We start from the raw sequence: 14,251 nt of genomic DNA, 5'->3' as shown, positions 1-14,251 counted from the left end.
AAAAAAAAAAGATTGCATGTGGATGATGATACAGCTGAAAAACCAGCAGTTTTTTCTTGGATGAAAATGGAACAATTTTTAATACGATGGTGTGATTTTAGGTTTTATGTGATGTCAGCGGATGTGTGATTGTGGCCTTTAGCTGTGTTCGCAGCCTAAGATTATTGAGCGCCATTTACAAATGACAGCAGCTCAAAGAACTTTTTCTCAATGGCTGCGTAGTCGCGAATTGTCGTTCCGCATCATAATTGGCAGCCATTAACACCGAAAGTGTTTGTTACCGGCTGTCATCAGCAAATTCTGAACTGCGCCTCAACACAAATTTTGGCCGCTTCGGCCGCATCCTTATAAAAAAACCTTTTCAGAAGTAAATCATGCAAAATTGGTTTGGAGATGGATTTTAATCCAGCTGATTTATCGATTTTTCTCCTGACATTGAATCGTTCTCAGTAATGCACAGACGTTTAGTACCTGCAGTGCCAATGACTTTGAAGCACTAATCCTGAGGGGCAAAGGGACTTGTCTGAAAAACCCGCCAGATCCAAACGAGGTCCTCAGTATACCAGTGTGTGGCAACAATGTGGTCGAGCGCGGAGAAGAGTGTGACTGCGGATCCTCAACGGTAATATACATTTTTATATTTTTTTTATATTTATTTATTATTTTTACATACTATAGGGTGGCTGTACTTTAAAAATATACAGTCACATTTAATATTGGCGGTGGACGGTCGCGTTTATCTGCTTTATTTTTTATAAAATCATTGCCTATTCACCAGAATAAGTAGGATATATCATCACTTTATGATTGGCAGATATCAGACCTCTAGAACCACTGCCACTGATTGTGACAATGAAGGAGCTGCAGCTCCTGTGCTGCAGCACCTTTAATGTCTTTCCTTTCACAGCTCTATTCAAGTAAATGGGGCTTGTTGCTGTTCCTGGCAGAGCCAGCTTGCTGGGGGCGCTGCTGCTGTGCAGGGGGTAGTCAGGGCTGCATCCCCTTTATTCTAAGAGGCAGTGGTCCTAGAGGATCTTTCCTAATACGTATTCTACACTGGGTTTTATATGGTGCCAATTTCAAATATAACATGAATACATGCAATTACCAAGAGGAAACCCTTCTCAATAAAATAAAAAAACATTAATTCCCTGCCATCAGGGCCAGGGATCTCTGTAGCGGATGTGCGCAATTTCTACAAAACGTGCAACTTTTCAACTTTTCTCTGCTTTATTGTAGGAATGCAAAAACCCATGTTGCAATGCTGCCACCTGCAGGCTAACCAGTGGATCACAGTGTGCACAGGGATTATGTTGTGAGAATTGCAAGGTAAAAATATCCTTATTTCAACTTTTCCCATTTTAAATGAATAAAATTGCAAAGAACAAGCAACGTTGCAATCTACTTGTTATTAGAAATCTTCTCAAGAACGGTTATTATCTCATTTTTACATGATTATATATTTGTGTATATTATGGTTGTATTGTGTTCAATAAGGGTGTCAGAATCTGCAATAAAGCCAAATTGTGCAGATTTTACTGCGGATTACCCTCAGGTCTGCAGCATAATTTGCCAATCCAGAATAAAAGACATATTGTATCTTATATAGTTAATAACTAGTGATGAGCGAGTATACTCGTTGCTTGGGTTTTCTCGAGCACGCTCGGGTGTCCTCCGAGTATTTGTTAGTGTTTGGAGATTTAGTTTCATCGCAGCAGCTGAATGATTTACAGCTACTAGCCAGGCTGAGTACATGTGGGGGTTGCCTGGTTGCTAGGGGATCCCCACATGTACTCAGGCTAGCTAGTAGCTGTAAATCATTCAGCTGCCGCGATGAAAACGTAATCTCCGAGCAGTCATAATACTCGGAGGACCCCTGAGTGTGCTCGGGAAAACCCAAGCAACGAGTACACTTGCTCATCACTATTAATAATTAAGTAAAAAACATAACACAAACTGTTTCTGCCACTCCTGGACCGGTAGAGATGATCAAAAAGATTAGACGACCATTGGACAGTGGCTCTGATCTGTGGCTGCTGGACCAAAGCCCTGTGAGCCTCCTATTACCTTCTGGAATCCTTGGCGCCTCTTCTGATTAGCAGGACTGATGTGACATCATGCGACCATTATGCCGTAATAGTGATGTTACACCAGGCACACTAATCAGAAGAGGTGCCGGGGAGGAGGTTGTTATGGCTCTGGCCTGGTAAACACAGACTACCAAAGTGGCCGCTGGACCAGGGTCTTGCAAATCTTTTTGATCATCTCTACATGCCGTTCTTGATACAACCCGCTTTCCTATAGAGACATGCCAGTCTTGATACAACTCGCTTTCATGTAGAGACATGCCGGTCATGATGCAACACACTTTAGTGTAGAGACATGCCGGTCATGATGCAACACACTTTAGTGTAGAGACATGCCGGTCTTGATACAACACACTTTAGTGTAGAGACATGCCGGTCTTGATACAACACACTTTAGTGTAGAGACATGCCGGTCTTGATACAACACACTTTAGTGTAGAGACATGCTGGTTTTGATACAGCACACTTTAGTGTAGAGACATGCCGGTCTTGATACAACACACTTTAGTGTAGAGACATGCCGGTCTTGATACAACACACTTTAGTGTAGAGACATGCCGGTCTTGATACAACACACTTTAGTGTAGAGACATGCCGGTCTTGATACAACACACTTTAGTGTAGAGACATGCTGGTTTTGATACAGCACACTTTAGTGTAGAGACATGCCGGTTTTGATACATCACACTTTAGTGTAGAGACATGCCGGTCTTGATACAACACACTTTAGTGTAGAGACATGCCGGTTTTGATACATCACACTTTAGTGTAGAGACATGCCGGTTTTGATACATCACACTTTAGTGTAGAGACATGCTGGTTTTGATACAGCACACTTTAGTGTAGAGACATGCCGGTTTTGATACATCACACTTTAGTGTAGAGACATGCCGGTCTTGATACAACACACTTTAGTGTAGAGACATGCCGGTTTTGATACATCACACTTTAGTGTAGAGACATGGCGGTCTTGATACAACACACTTTAGTGTAGAGACATGCCGGTCTTGATACAACACACTTTAGTGTAGAGACATGCCGGTCTTGATACAACACACTTTAGTGTAGAGACATGCCGGTCTTGATACAACATACTTTAGTGTAGAGACATGCTGGTTTTGATACAACACACTTTAGTGTAGAGACATGCTGGTTTTGATACAACACACTTTAGTGTAGAGACATGCTGGTTTTGATACAACACACTTTAGTGAAGAGACATGCCGGTCTTGATACAACTCACTTTAGTGTAGAGACATTCCGGTCTTGATACGACACACTTTAGTGTAGAGACATGTCGATCTTGATATGACACACTTTAGTGTAGATACATGTCGATCTTGATATGACACACTTTAGTGTAGATACATGTCGATCTTGATATGACACACTTTAGTGTAGAGACATGCCGGTCTTGATACAACACACTTCAGTGTAGAGACATTCCGGTCTTGATACAACACACTTTAGTGTAGATACATGTCGATCTTGATATGACACACTTTAGTGTAGATACATGTCGATCTTGATACAACTCACTTTAGTGAAGAGACATTCCGGTCTTGATACAACACACTTTAGTGTAGAGACATGTCGATCTTGATATGACACATTTTAGTGTAGAGACATGCTGGTTTTGATACATCACACTTTAGTGTAGGGACATGCGAGTCTTGATACAACCAGCTTTCCTGTAGAGTGATGTCGGTCTTGATACAACCAGTTGTCTTGTAGGGACATGCTGCTCTTGATCCTGTAGTGACTCCTGTAGTATATTGCTCGTTGAACAAATGAGTACTGATTTTTCTTCATACTTCAGTTTAAGGTCGGGGGAATACTTTGCCGAGCTAAGGCTAACATGTGTGACCTGCCCGAGTACTGCAATGGATCCTATGCCCTGTGTCCTGTTGACGTGTATATAATGGATGGTTACCCCTGCAACAACTCTTACTGCTATAGCGGGGTGTGTCAGAGCTATGACGATCAGTGCCAGGCACTGCTGGGTCCAGGTAATCAATGATTTCTCATTAGTGATTATGTTTATTGGGTTTATATCCACATTGGAGGCGCAATCATTATTGGGACCCTCAAATGTTTATCATGTTCAATCACCTTTCCAAGTAGGGATGTTACCACCTTTGTGCGGTCTGTCCCAAAGAAAGAAAATAGTCAAGCAGCCCTAGTCTGATGGGAGAGGAGCAGGGTACCGCTATTCTTCAAGTAGGAACATATTACAGTTAGCCAAGCTTATTGATATCACTGGTATTGGCCAATCATCAAATGTGTATAGGGGCCAGCCCAAATCTTCCTGTAACAACAGCAACTAGAGCGAGCTCCGATCACTGCTGTTTACCATATAAATGCCACTGTCAGTCACCGAGAGCAGCATTTAAATGACACAATTAACGGTGTGCAAGTGCACCGACTCTCATCGCCTTCCATGATGCCATCGCGGGGTGCTGATGAGTTGTCATAGCCAAAAAGTTGTGGCTCTTGGAAGAAGGGGAGGAAAAACCGAAATCTCAAAAGCAAAAAATCAGCGTGTCATGAAAAAGATAAACACAACTCATACTTTCATTCTTAGGGGGGAAAATTTACCACAACAAGTGTCTGGCCATGTCTTGCTCTCCTCGCCTCATACAAAACATATGAATGCTCAACCGACCTGAGAGTACATGTGTATAGAGACGTCAGAAATTGGCCTACAAGGATCTAAAGAGTATGGCTAGCCTAAAGCCCCACACACTCCTTAGAAAGCTAACCATTTAGCTACCTCCCCAGACTATCGCATGCACAGAACTGCTCGCTCTGCCAATCTCCTGCGTTTTGTATGAGAGAGCCACTGATGGGGGGCGGCTTATCTCCGGAGAACAAAAGGACCAGTTTAAAATCGAACATGCCGGATCCTTATCTCCTCAACATCATCTATCAGGGGACAGTTGGGAGGCCCCCATACACATTATACAGGGTGAGCTATTTATATGGATACACCTGGGTGGGTGGGCCATTTATAAAGTTGCATCCAAAATGGCCGACTTCAAAATGGCCGCCATGGTCAGTACCCATCTTGAAAAGTTTTCCCCCTCCCATATACTAATGTGCCACAAACAGGAAGTTGATATCACCAACCATTTCCATTTTATTTAGGCATATCCATATACAAGGCCCAACCAGGTGTATCCATATGCATGGCCCACCCTGTACTGTTGGCCGAATCCGTTGATGTTGATGGATTCATACAACATCAATCTAATGAATTTGAGGAGTTTAGTCTTCGGTGGTAAACCCCCTTTAGAGTAGTACCTTCATGGCGATAACTGTGTTTCCTTGTTGTTACCTCACAAAGGTGTAAAGCAAGCTGCCAATGTCTGCTATGAAACGAAAAACATTATTGGAGATCAATACGGGAACTGTGGAGTCGTGTCAGGAATACCCCAAAAATGTTCAACAGCGTAAGTAACTCATACTGATAGTTACCGAAAAATCATAATCCCACCATTCATAGCTGGAGGGGCAAGGCTCGTTAAAGAGTCGACATTGACTGTTAGGATCGGTGCTTCCAATAGGTGGCGCTAGAGTTCTAGTTGTCTTCCTCTCTGAAGAGACAATTTACATATTTAATTTCCCAGAGGAGCGTACATGGCTTATAAGTCTCCTCACTCTGACATGCCAGGCTGGGCTTGTCACTCTCCACAAGGAGAAATGTTACATCTTAGACCCTAGATATACAGACAGAAATACTGCATGTAAGTGGTAGGTTTTGGGGCCCTCTGCTGCTCCCTCTCCCCCCTTAGGATCCATTCCACCCCTATGGAGAACGGCATCATCTTTTCTGTCCCAATACAGACCTGACTAGGGCTCCTGCACCCGTCCATCCACACACAAAGCTACACACAGAGCCAGTCACACCTGCACCTTGTAGGACGTCAGTCACTGGTCCAATAATTCCACATTATTCCCACACTAGTTTTCTAGGTAGTTTTTTTTTCATATATAAATCACTGACCCATTACAATGATTGTGTCTTTTCATATATCCATTTATTTTTTCCCGGAAACGATTGACCACAAAAGTAAAAAAATAAACTGTTCACAGGTTCTACTTTTGCGGATCAAACCTGCCGATGCAAGTCAACGGACCCTTTGTTTATCTTTTTTTTTTAACACAAGATTTATGCTATACTTGTCCTTTTTCTTTTCATGCAGTAACAGCCTGTGCGGTAAATTACAGTGCACAGGGACGCCTCAGACAATACTGAACAGTAGTATAATTATTACCAACCTCAATGGGCAGGATTGTATCAGTGTAGACTATAACCTGGGCCCCGATGTGCCGGATCCCGGACTTGTTCACCAGGGATCACCGTGTGCAGAAGGAAAGGTCAGTCCTAATGTGACGACGTTAATGTATGATGCAAGGGGGGTCCACCAGAATGACATGGGATTGGTGACATATGTCTGATATTGGACCACATTGGTCCTCACTGTGCTCACAGATTGTATATAGCAATGGCCGCACATCAATTCAAGGCCAATGGGGCTGGTGCTGTTCTTTGCCCGTCAACCTCAGTCCAATTGACATTGATGCTCCATTCTAACAAAGATAGGTGCCCCATTATGGTGACATGGCTGGTCCCAGACCACTGATCTAGGATTTATCACATATGCTGTGGATAGCTGCTAACTTCTACCTACTGGAATACCCTGTAACCTATCGTGTAGATGAGTGAAACGTCATATGTGGTAAATATACTTTTAATATACAGTTCTTAAAGAGAATCTGTCAGTAAGATCAGCCAGCCCAAACCACAAATTGGAAGATGAACCCATAGACACCTTTTATATCTTCCAGTTGCTGCTGCATTCCTGAGAAATCTGCATTTTCCTTGCCTGTCACTTGACATCACACAGACAGGGAGCTATCAATCAAGCTAATGAGGCAGGGGCTGGGCAGGGAAACAACTTCAAGAGGCAGTGGCTTGGAAAGTGCTCTGTCACACCCAAAGCACTTAACAGCTCATTTCCATTTCAATTAAAACTCTGATTTCTCTAGAATGCAGCAACAGATTAAAAATATAAAGGTACCAATGGTTTAGTAGGGGTTTGATGTTACTGACAGATTCTTTGGAAAGGAATACTCCAAGCAAAAACGGATGAACTATGTTATCTCTAATGTAGGGCCTGAGGAACTGGTGCTTGACGGAGGAATTCTTTTTTTGGCATTCTTTAAAAGTGGTTGTCCAGTGCAAACAAGTTATCATCTATCACAACACAGGTGGTACCTAAGGGTGCTTTCTCATTGTGTTTAGGCACCTGTTCATTGGCCCTATAGGGGCTTATGTCCGAACCTCCCGCAAAGTGGGATTTGGACTTATGCGCCAACAGGGTCATAGTATATAATGGTGCTGACAGAGCGAACTTGCCCTCTGATGTGCATCATTTTCCAGTGAATACGCAGTCTGCTGCGTCTGCCTCCAATAGACATATACGCCCAAAAATGATGCACATCAGAGTGCATATTCGCACAATTATAGTCTATGGCCCTGTGAGCGCATACATCTGAATCCCGATTTGTGGTGGGGTTCGGACTTGAGCCCCAACAGGACCAACGAACGGGTACCTGAACGTAATGTGAAATCGCCATAATTGATATTCGGGGGGTCCATTTTCTGGGACTCGAACCAATCTGCATGACTGGGAATTTTTATCCCCATTACAGCATGCAGCAGCAGGTCAGACGCCGAATGGTGCTCCATTCATTCTCTATATGCAGCGCTCGGCAGCCCCATAGGAAATGAATAGAGCGGTGGTCTAACATGGACACTGCCGCTCCCTTCTTAGGGTGATAAAAGTTCGCTGTTCTGCCGATTGGTGCCGGTCATAGCAGTCAGACCTGAACTGATCGGCAAGTTATCAACTCTGCTGTGGATAGGCGATAACTGCTTTTCACAGGACAACTCCTTTTAATTCTCAACCTTCAGGCCCTATAATCAGGATAACTGTAAATGTTTAGACCTGAATTTTTTATTAAAGATTAATTTTACCGTTCCCAGGATGATAAATGTATGACGGCTGGGGATTTTTACCATCCTGAGAATGGCCGTCCCTTGTGTGAGTGAAGAGGTGATGCTCAGACACCGCTCCATAGAGGAACACATCGGGAACTTAGGACTGCTTTTGGGGTTCCAACATAATTGAAATACACATTAGAAATAACAAAAAACAAGGCTTGCACATTTAAGACTTGTAAAGCCCTGACTAGTGAAAATGTTGTGTAACTTGTACAGCAGTACTATTCTACAGTGACTCCTTGTGATTCTTCTCAGGCCTGCGTAAACTATGCATGTCAGAACGCCTCTGCTTTAGGATTCACCTGCGATATCAAAGGAAAATGTAACGACCATGGGGTGAGTGATTTGTTCCATTTGGAAATCCGATGAACATTCCCATGAAATTCGGTTTGCAAATTGATTAAACCCCAATTGATAGTACCCCAAGACCTCCACTTGCCATAAAAATCTGTTTATGACACCCTGAGGTTCCCGAGAATCCTAGGATCCAACCCCTTTCAAGCTCTTTGAGGCCAGTTTCACACTTCCTTGTTTTGCGGTTCAAGAACTGACCAGGATGCACAGACTAGCCATAGGTCTCCTAACTTGAGCTTGTTAGCCTCAAAGGCAAACATGAGCGTGTTGAGTTTAGGTAAGGAGTCCGGGGCCAGTCCGCACATCACGGTCCATACTTAGATTGTGAAACATGGATGTGCGTGTAACCCCAATATAATTTCACAATGCAGACTAGATCACAAGATGACTACAGACCCTAGACCAGATCCCATTGTGTTTTCAGACTTCAGAACAGTAGCAATACATACCCCGCTCATATATACAGGTCATGCCCCAAACTTAATGTCTTAGAGTAAGTTTGTCGTGAATGCAGCCCTTTTATCACACCCTTAATTAATTCGGATTTTAGATTCAGGCCATAATTAATGCAGGACCACAAATCAAACCACCAAAAAACATCCAAAAAATACACCAGAAACCTTCATAACATTCAGACAACTGGCCAAGACCACAAAATAATTTCATACCTCAGACCGAGCTTCCAGAATTCAACATCCAGCACAAACCACAAAAAAAATTCAGATCCCAAACTAGACCTTGGCTGCACTATGTCTGTAAGGCTTCAAGGACACACTTGCCAACCTCCAAGCCAACCATTCCGAGAGGACTCAGTATGGAAACTTCTTCCCACATCCGTCCCCTTATTCAGCTTCCGCCTCTTTCTTGCCCCTTTCACAGAAGAATTGTTCTAAGAGTTCTGCTTTCCAGGAGGTTCTGGTGCCACCTAAGATATTTTGCTTAAGCTTCCAGAATTGTCAGAGGTCTCCTTTTTAGCTGATCGCTCCCAGACATTTTGGAGGAGTTGTCATGAATGATGTAAGACTATGTAGTCATGTGTAGCCTTGGCCAGACTCAGACATCCAGATCAGTCTTTCGGTGGTGCATGTTTTCTGAATATCCCGACTGGTTTGATCAAATCGCCTTCTTCTTTAATTTCAGGTGTGTAACAACAATGGGAACTGTCACTGCAACGATGGCTGGGCCCCGCCGAGCTGTGACAGAGCAGGTTATGGCGGTAGCATTGACAGTGGACCCACCCACATTGGTAAGTAAGAAATTGCCTTATGGACCTGCTAATGCACATGTACTGGATTAATTTGGGGCAAATTTATCAACATTGTCTAATTCGTATAAATTTAGACAGGACAATCTTAGAATTTAGATCTTAGATTTATCATAGTGGTTACCGGTAAATCATAGAATGTTAGAGTTGGAAAGGACCTCCAGGCTCATCGTGTCCAACCCCCTGCTCAATGCAGGATTCACTAAACTATCTCAGACAGATGTCTGTCCAGCCTCTGATTGTAGACTTCCATTGAAGGAGAACTCACCACCTCTCATGGCAGCCTGTCATTGATCACCCTCACTGTCAAAAAGTTTATGATGTTTGATAAATCTGGTGTATTTTAAGACTGACTCTCCTAGGTTTGCAACAACCATTCATTGGCTATCTTTGTACCAGATATTTCTGGCAAAATTTAGATGCTTGGTGTTACAATAGGCTACACTCTTCTTGGTAAGCAATAGATTGGCTCAATAGACCGCACACAGACAGCACACGGACCAATATGCATTCAGCATGCACTAGTCTTATCCATGACCCGGGCAACCCTACGGAGCTGTACGTAAATAGCAGTCACAGAGAATTTACACATTTGTGTGAACTTGGCCTTATTGTCCACAGACTGAAGGCGACATCAGCTTTTCACTTACAAGTTCTATCGTTACCTATGATAGTCTACGGGACTGTTCACGTGTCCGTGTATTCTTGTGGACTGATCCTCACAAATACTTATAGAGATATAAGTCATCGATCAAACTTGCCAATGCAACTGGGTACATGAAAAAAATCGGACAGCACTCGGAAGTCATCCTAGTGCTGTCAGTGTTTCACTGACTGAAGCTTGAGAATCCTCCATCAGATTTTTTTTTGCATATGAGAAAAGATGCTGAATCACTTATGGTAAAAATTGACACAGTGACCAAACACTGCTGAAAATCTGGTCCAAAACGCTGTTGAAACTCATTCAGTTTTTTGCTTATTAGTAAAATCACTGACATCTGAATGAGGTCTAAGGCTAGGTTCACATTGCGTTAGGGCAATCCGTTTAGCGCATACGCTAGCGGATTTCGCTAACGCAATGTCCCAAAAGGGATCGCGTTTGGCGATCCCGCTAGCACAGATGCCCGATCTGCGCTAGCGAGGAACGGACCTCGGACGCTGCAAGCAGCGTTCGAGGTCCGTTGGAAAATAACGGGACATCGCTAGCGCATGGCAAAAATGGCATGCGTCAGCGATGCGTTAGCGACCCGTTAGCACATTGCGGACAATGGGTGCGCTAACGGACCCGTTACATAGCGTTAATTGCGACAATTGCGCCATGTAACGGAGTCCGCTAGCGGACACCCATTAACGCAATGTGAACCTAGCCTAAATAACAGTCATCCTGTAACTAATAATTCTGCATACCACCAGGTGCAGGCAACCTGTTGACATCTCCCTAATCTACCATCACAGATCTCAGCAGTTTCTATAGTATACACTATTGTTAACAAACTGAGACTTGCAATTTTACAAGGAGCACTTTGACTATTGCCGGGATAGTAAAATAGTAAGATAGGAGGAATTATTATTTATCTCTGCAACCGAAGAGACATCATTAAAACTGCCTTTTGTGTTCCCCACTTAGGCAGCATTGACTTCTGTGTAGTAGTCTGTGTTCACATCTGTGGTACAAGCTGTTCAGATCTGTAGTGTAGGCTGTGCTCACATATGTGATGTAGGCTGTGTTCACATCTGTGGAGTGGGCTGTGCTCACATCTATGGTGCAGGCTGTGTTCACATCTATGGTGCAGACTGTGTTCACATCTATGGTGCAGACTGTGTTCACATCTATGGTGCAGGCTGTGTTCACATCTATGGTGCAGACTGTGTTCACATCTATGGTGCAGACTGTGTTCACATCTATGGTGCAGACTGTGTTCACATCTGTGGAGTAGGCTGTGTTCACATCTATGGTGCAGACTGTACATCTATGGTGCAGGCTGTGTTCACATCTATGGTGCAGACTGTGTTCACATCTATGGTGCAGACTGTGTTCACATCTATGGTGCAGGCTGTGTTCACATCTCTGGTGTAGGCTGTGTTCACATCTCTGGTGAAGGCTGTGTTCACATAAGTGGTGTAGGCTGGATTCACATCTATGATGTTGGCTTGTTCACATGTGTGGTGTTGACTGTGTTCACATCTGGGGTTTTGGCTTGTTCATATCTATTGTGTGAGCTGTGTTCACCTTTGTTGAGTAGGCTGTGTTCACATCTGTTGTGTAGGCTGCATTTACATATGTGTTTTATGCTATGATCATATCTGTTCTGTAGACTGTGTTTACATCTGTGGAGTATGCTGTGTTCACATCTATGATTTAGGTTGTGTTCACATATATGGTGTAGGCTGTGTTCACATGTGTGGTGTAGGCTGCATTTACATCTATGGTGTATGCTATATTCATATCTGTTCTGTAGACTGTTTACATCTGTGGAGCGCTGCTGTGTTCACATCTATGATTTAGGCTGTGTTCACATATGCGGTGTGGTGTAGGCTGTGTTCACGTGTGGTGTTGGCTGTGTTCACATCTGTGGTTTTGGCTTGTTCACTGTATGGTGTGAGCTGTGTTCACGTTTGTTGTATATGCTGTGTTCACATCTGTGGGGTAGACTGTGTTCACCTCTGAGATGTAGACTGTGTTCATATCTTTGTTGTAGATCAGATTCCATCATATTTATAAAAAAGAAATAGCTCAATGTGCTGGACTTTTTTTCTGCTCCTATGGATGACATCGATGGAGATTATCAGGCACTATTGGTGTCCAGCATATGATAAATCCAGTACTTTGATTTCATTTTTCAGCTCCTATGACGCAACAGAATAAAAGAAATGACTTAATCAAATGTGGACAGAACCTTACTCGTAGTCATCTGATGATTTAATTTCTTATGTATTCCCAGACACCTCCTTACGTGATGGACTGCTTATATTCTTCTTGCTGGTTCTGCCAATCCTCATCCTCTTAATTGTCATGTTTATAAAGAGAGACGCAATTAGAAGGAGGTTTTGCCGAAAGAGAAGAAACAGGTATTTGTAGTAACCTAACATCGCTATATCCAGGAGTGAACATGACAGTCCTAATGCCCCACAGCACATCTTTCAATGGGGCCATCTTCTTCGATGCTTTCATAGAAGTACAAACTGAATGAAGATAGAGGCAATCACTGGATTATTGTTTGCCATGATAGATTATCATAACTTATTGATCGCATTGCCGGGTAAAGGGATGAAGGAGTGACAGAGGTGGCCCCTGTCTAACCACTTAGATTCTACAGCCCCTGTCTAAGAGGTTAAAGTACAGCAAGTGGAGCCAGCGGTCATTGCTGCACATAGAGGAAGGAATGATGTGGGCTCAGGAGCACATGATATGTGATGTACATGTGAATTGTTGGGAAGGGGTAAACAGCTGGTCTGCTGAGGTATCGAGACTCAGATCCTCACCTGTATAATATTTATGGCAATCAATTTAAAAAAAAATGAGAAAGACATCATGGTCGGCAGAATACTGTAGAGGAACAAGCCAAAGAGGAAGACCAGCAACCTGATGGCTTATTACTATCAAGATAACAGCGGAGAAGACCCTGGTGGACCTATCCAGGCTTGCACAAGATTGATCTGCCTACAGATTGTTTATCCATCATTTTGTCATGACTCAAGAATGAGCTGAATGTCGTTTAAAAAAAAACTAAATTGTGACCACAGCCCCAGTTTTTTGCCAAGTGTTAGGCCTTACTGATCTAATATTGGGATGGTTCAATACCTTACTGGCTGCCAAACCCTTTTCTCTGTGCCTTGCAGGGGATGAGCCCTTTACCTACTCTGTACCCCTTTTATGAGCATGTATCAGTGTTACATTAATTCAACCTTACTGAAACCTTCTTTTCTACATAGAGGTGGAAATAAACAGACAAGACAAGCACAAAACACTTATGCCAATCGCAACCAGAACGCCTACGACAATCGTAACGCTGCCAGCAACGTGCCGAGGAACCAGGTAACTATGCCCCAATGGTACTTATATTTATAGACGTGTTATACGTGAGATTCAGGCATACTATGTTTCAGTAAATGTATGAAATAATGAAAGGAATGATCTAGGATTTTACGTTAGACAATGGAGGTAATATTTATTAACAAAGTGAAACTTGTGAAACCAATTAGTTTTTTTTAACATAATGTTTGACCTGTTATATCATCATCTCAGTCTTTTTTAGGTATAGTAAATGTGTATTAGAGTCAGTCAACATTGTGTAACATGGCAGGATAATGGGTAGGCGAGGAGTTTGGTGGCAACCATTCTGCAGAGGGATCATGCAGCGACACTAGCCATAAATTTCAAGGTGGAGAGTTTAATTAAATGAGTAGTGTAGGGAGATGGATACAGCCCACAACAGATGGTCCACATAAAGTTGATTATTAATATTCAGTATGAGG

General features: G+C 43.0%; 1 protein-coding gene across 2 annotated transcripts in view; it reads left to right on the top strand.

Moving 5' to 3' along the window:
• LOC143769699 (disintegrin and metalloproteinase domain-containing protein 9-like) overlaps positions 1 to 14,251 on the top strand; it is a 74,084-nt gene that overhangs the window by 46,039 nt on the left and 13,794 nt on the right. For both annotated transcript variants that reach the window (XR_013214465.1, XM_077258484.1), the window contains exons 12-20: positions 451 to 622; positions 1,240 to 1,329; positions 3,907 to 4,096; positions 5,434 to 5,539; positions 6,293 to 6,467; positions 8,413 to 8,493; positions 9,652 to 9,757; positions 12,718 to 12,844; positions 13,709 to 13,811. Coding sequence is in view for 1 of the 2 variants with exons in the window: in XM_077258484.1 (XP_077114599.1) it covers positions 451 to 622; positions 1,240 to 1,329; positions 3,907 to 4,096; positions 5,434 to 5,539; positions 6,293 to 6,467; positions 8,413 to 8,493; positions 9,652 to 9,757; positions 12,718 to 12,844; positions 13,709 to 13,811 (1,150 nt within the window). In the remaining variant the exon portion in view is untranslated. The remainder of the gene's footprint in view (positions 1 to 450; positions 623 to 1,239; positions 1,330 to 3,906; positions 4,097 to 5,433; positions 5,540 to 6,292; positions 6,468 to 8,412; positions 8,494 to 9,651; positions 9,758 to 12,717; positions 12,845 to 13,708; positions 13,812 to 14,251) is intronic.

This window comes from Ranitomeya variabilis, chromosome 4 (assembly GCF_051348905.1).
Source record: "Ranitomeya variabilis isolate aRanVar5 chromosome 4, aRanVar5.hap1, whole genome shotgun sequence".
NCBI classification, from domain to species: Eukaryota; Metazoa; Chordata; class Amphibia; order Anura; family Dendrobatidae; genus Ranitomeya; species Ranitomeya variabilis.
The sequence above is the reverse complement of the archived record's forward strand: the minus strand, read 5'-3'. Positions and strand labels throughout refer to the sequence as shown.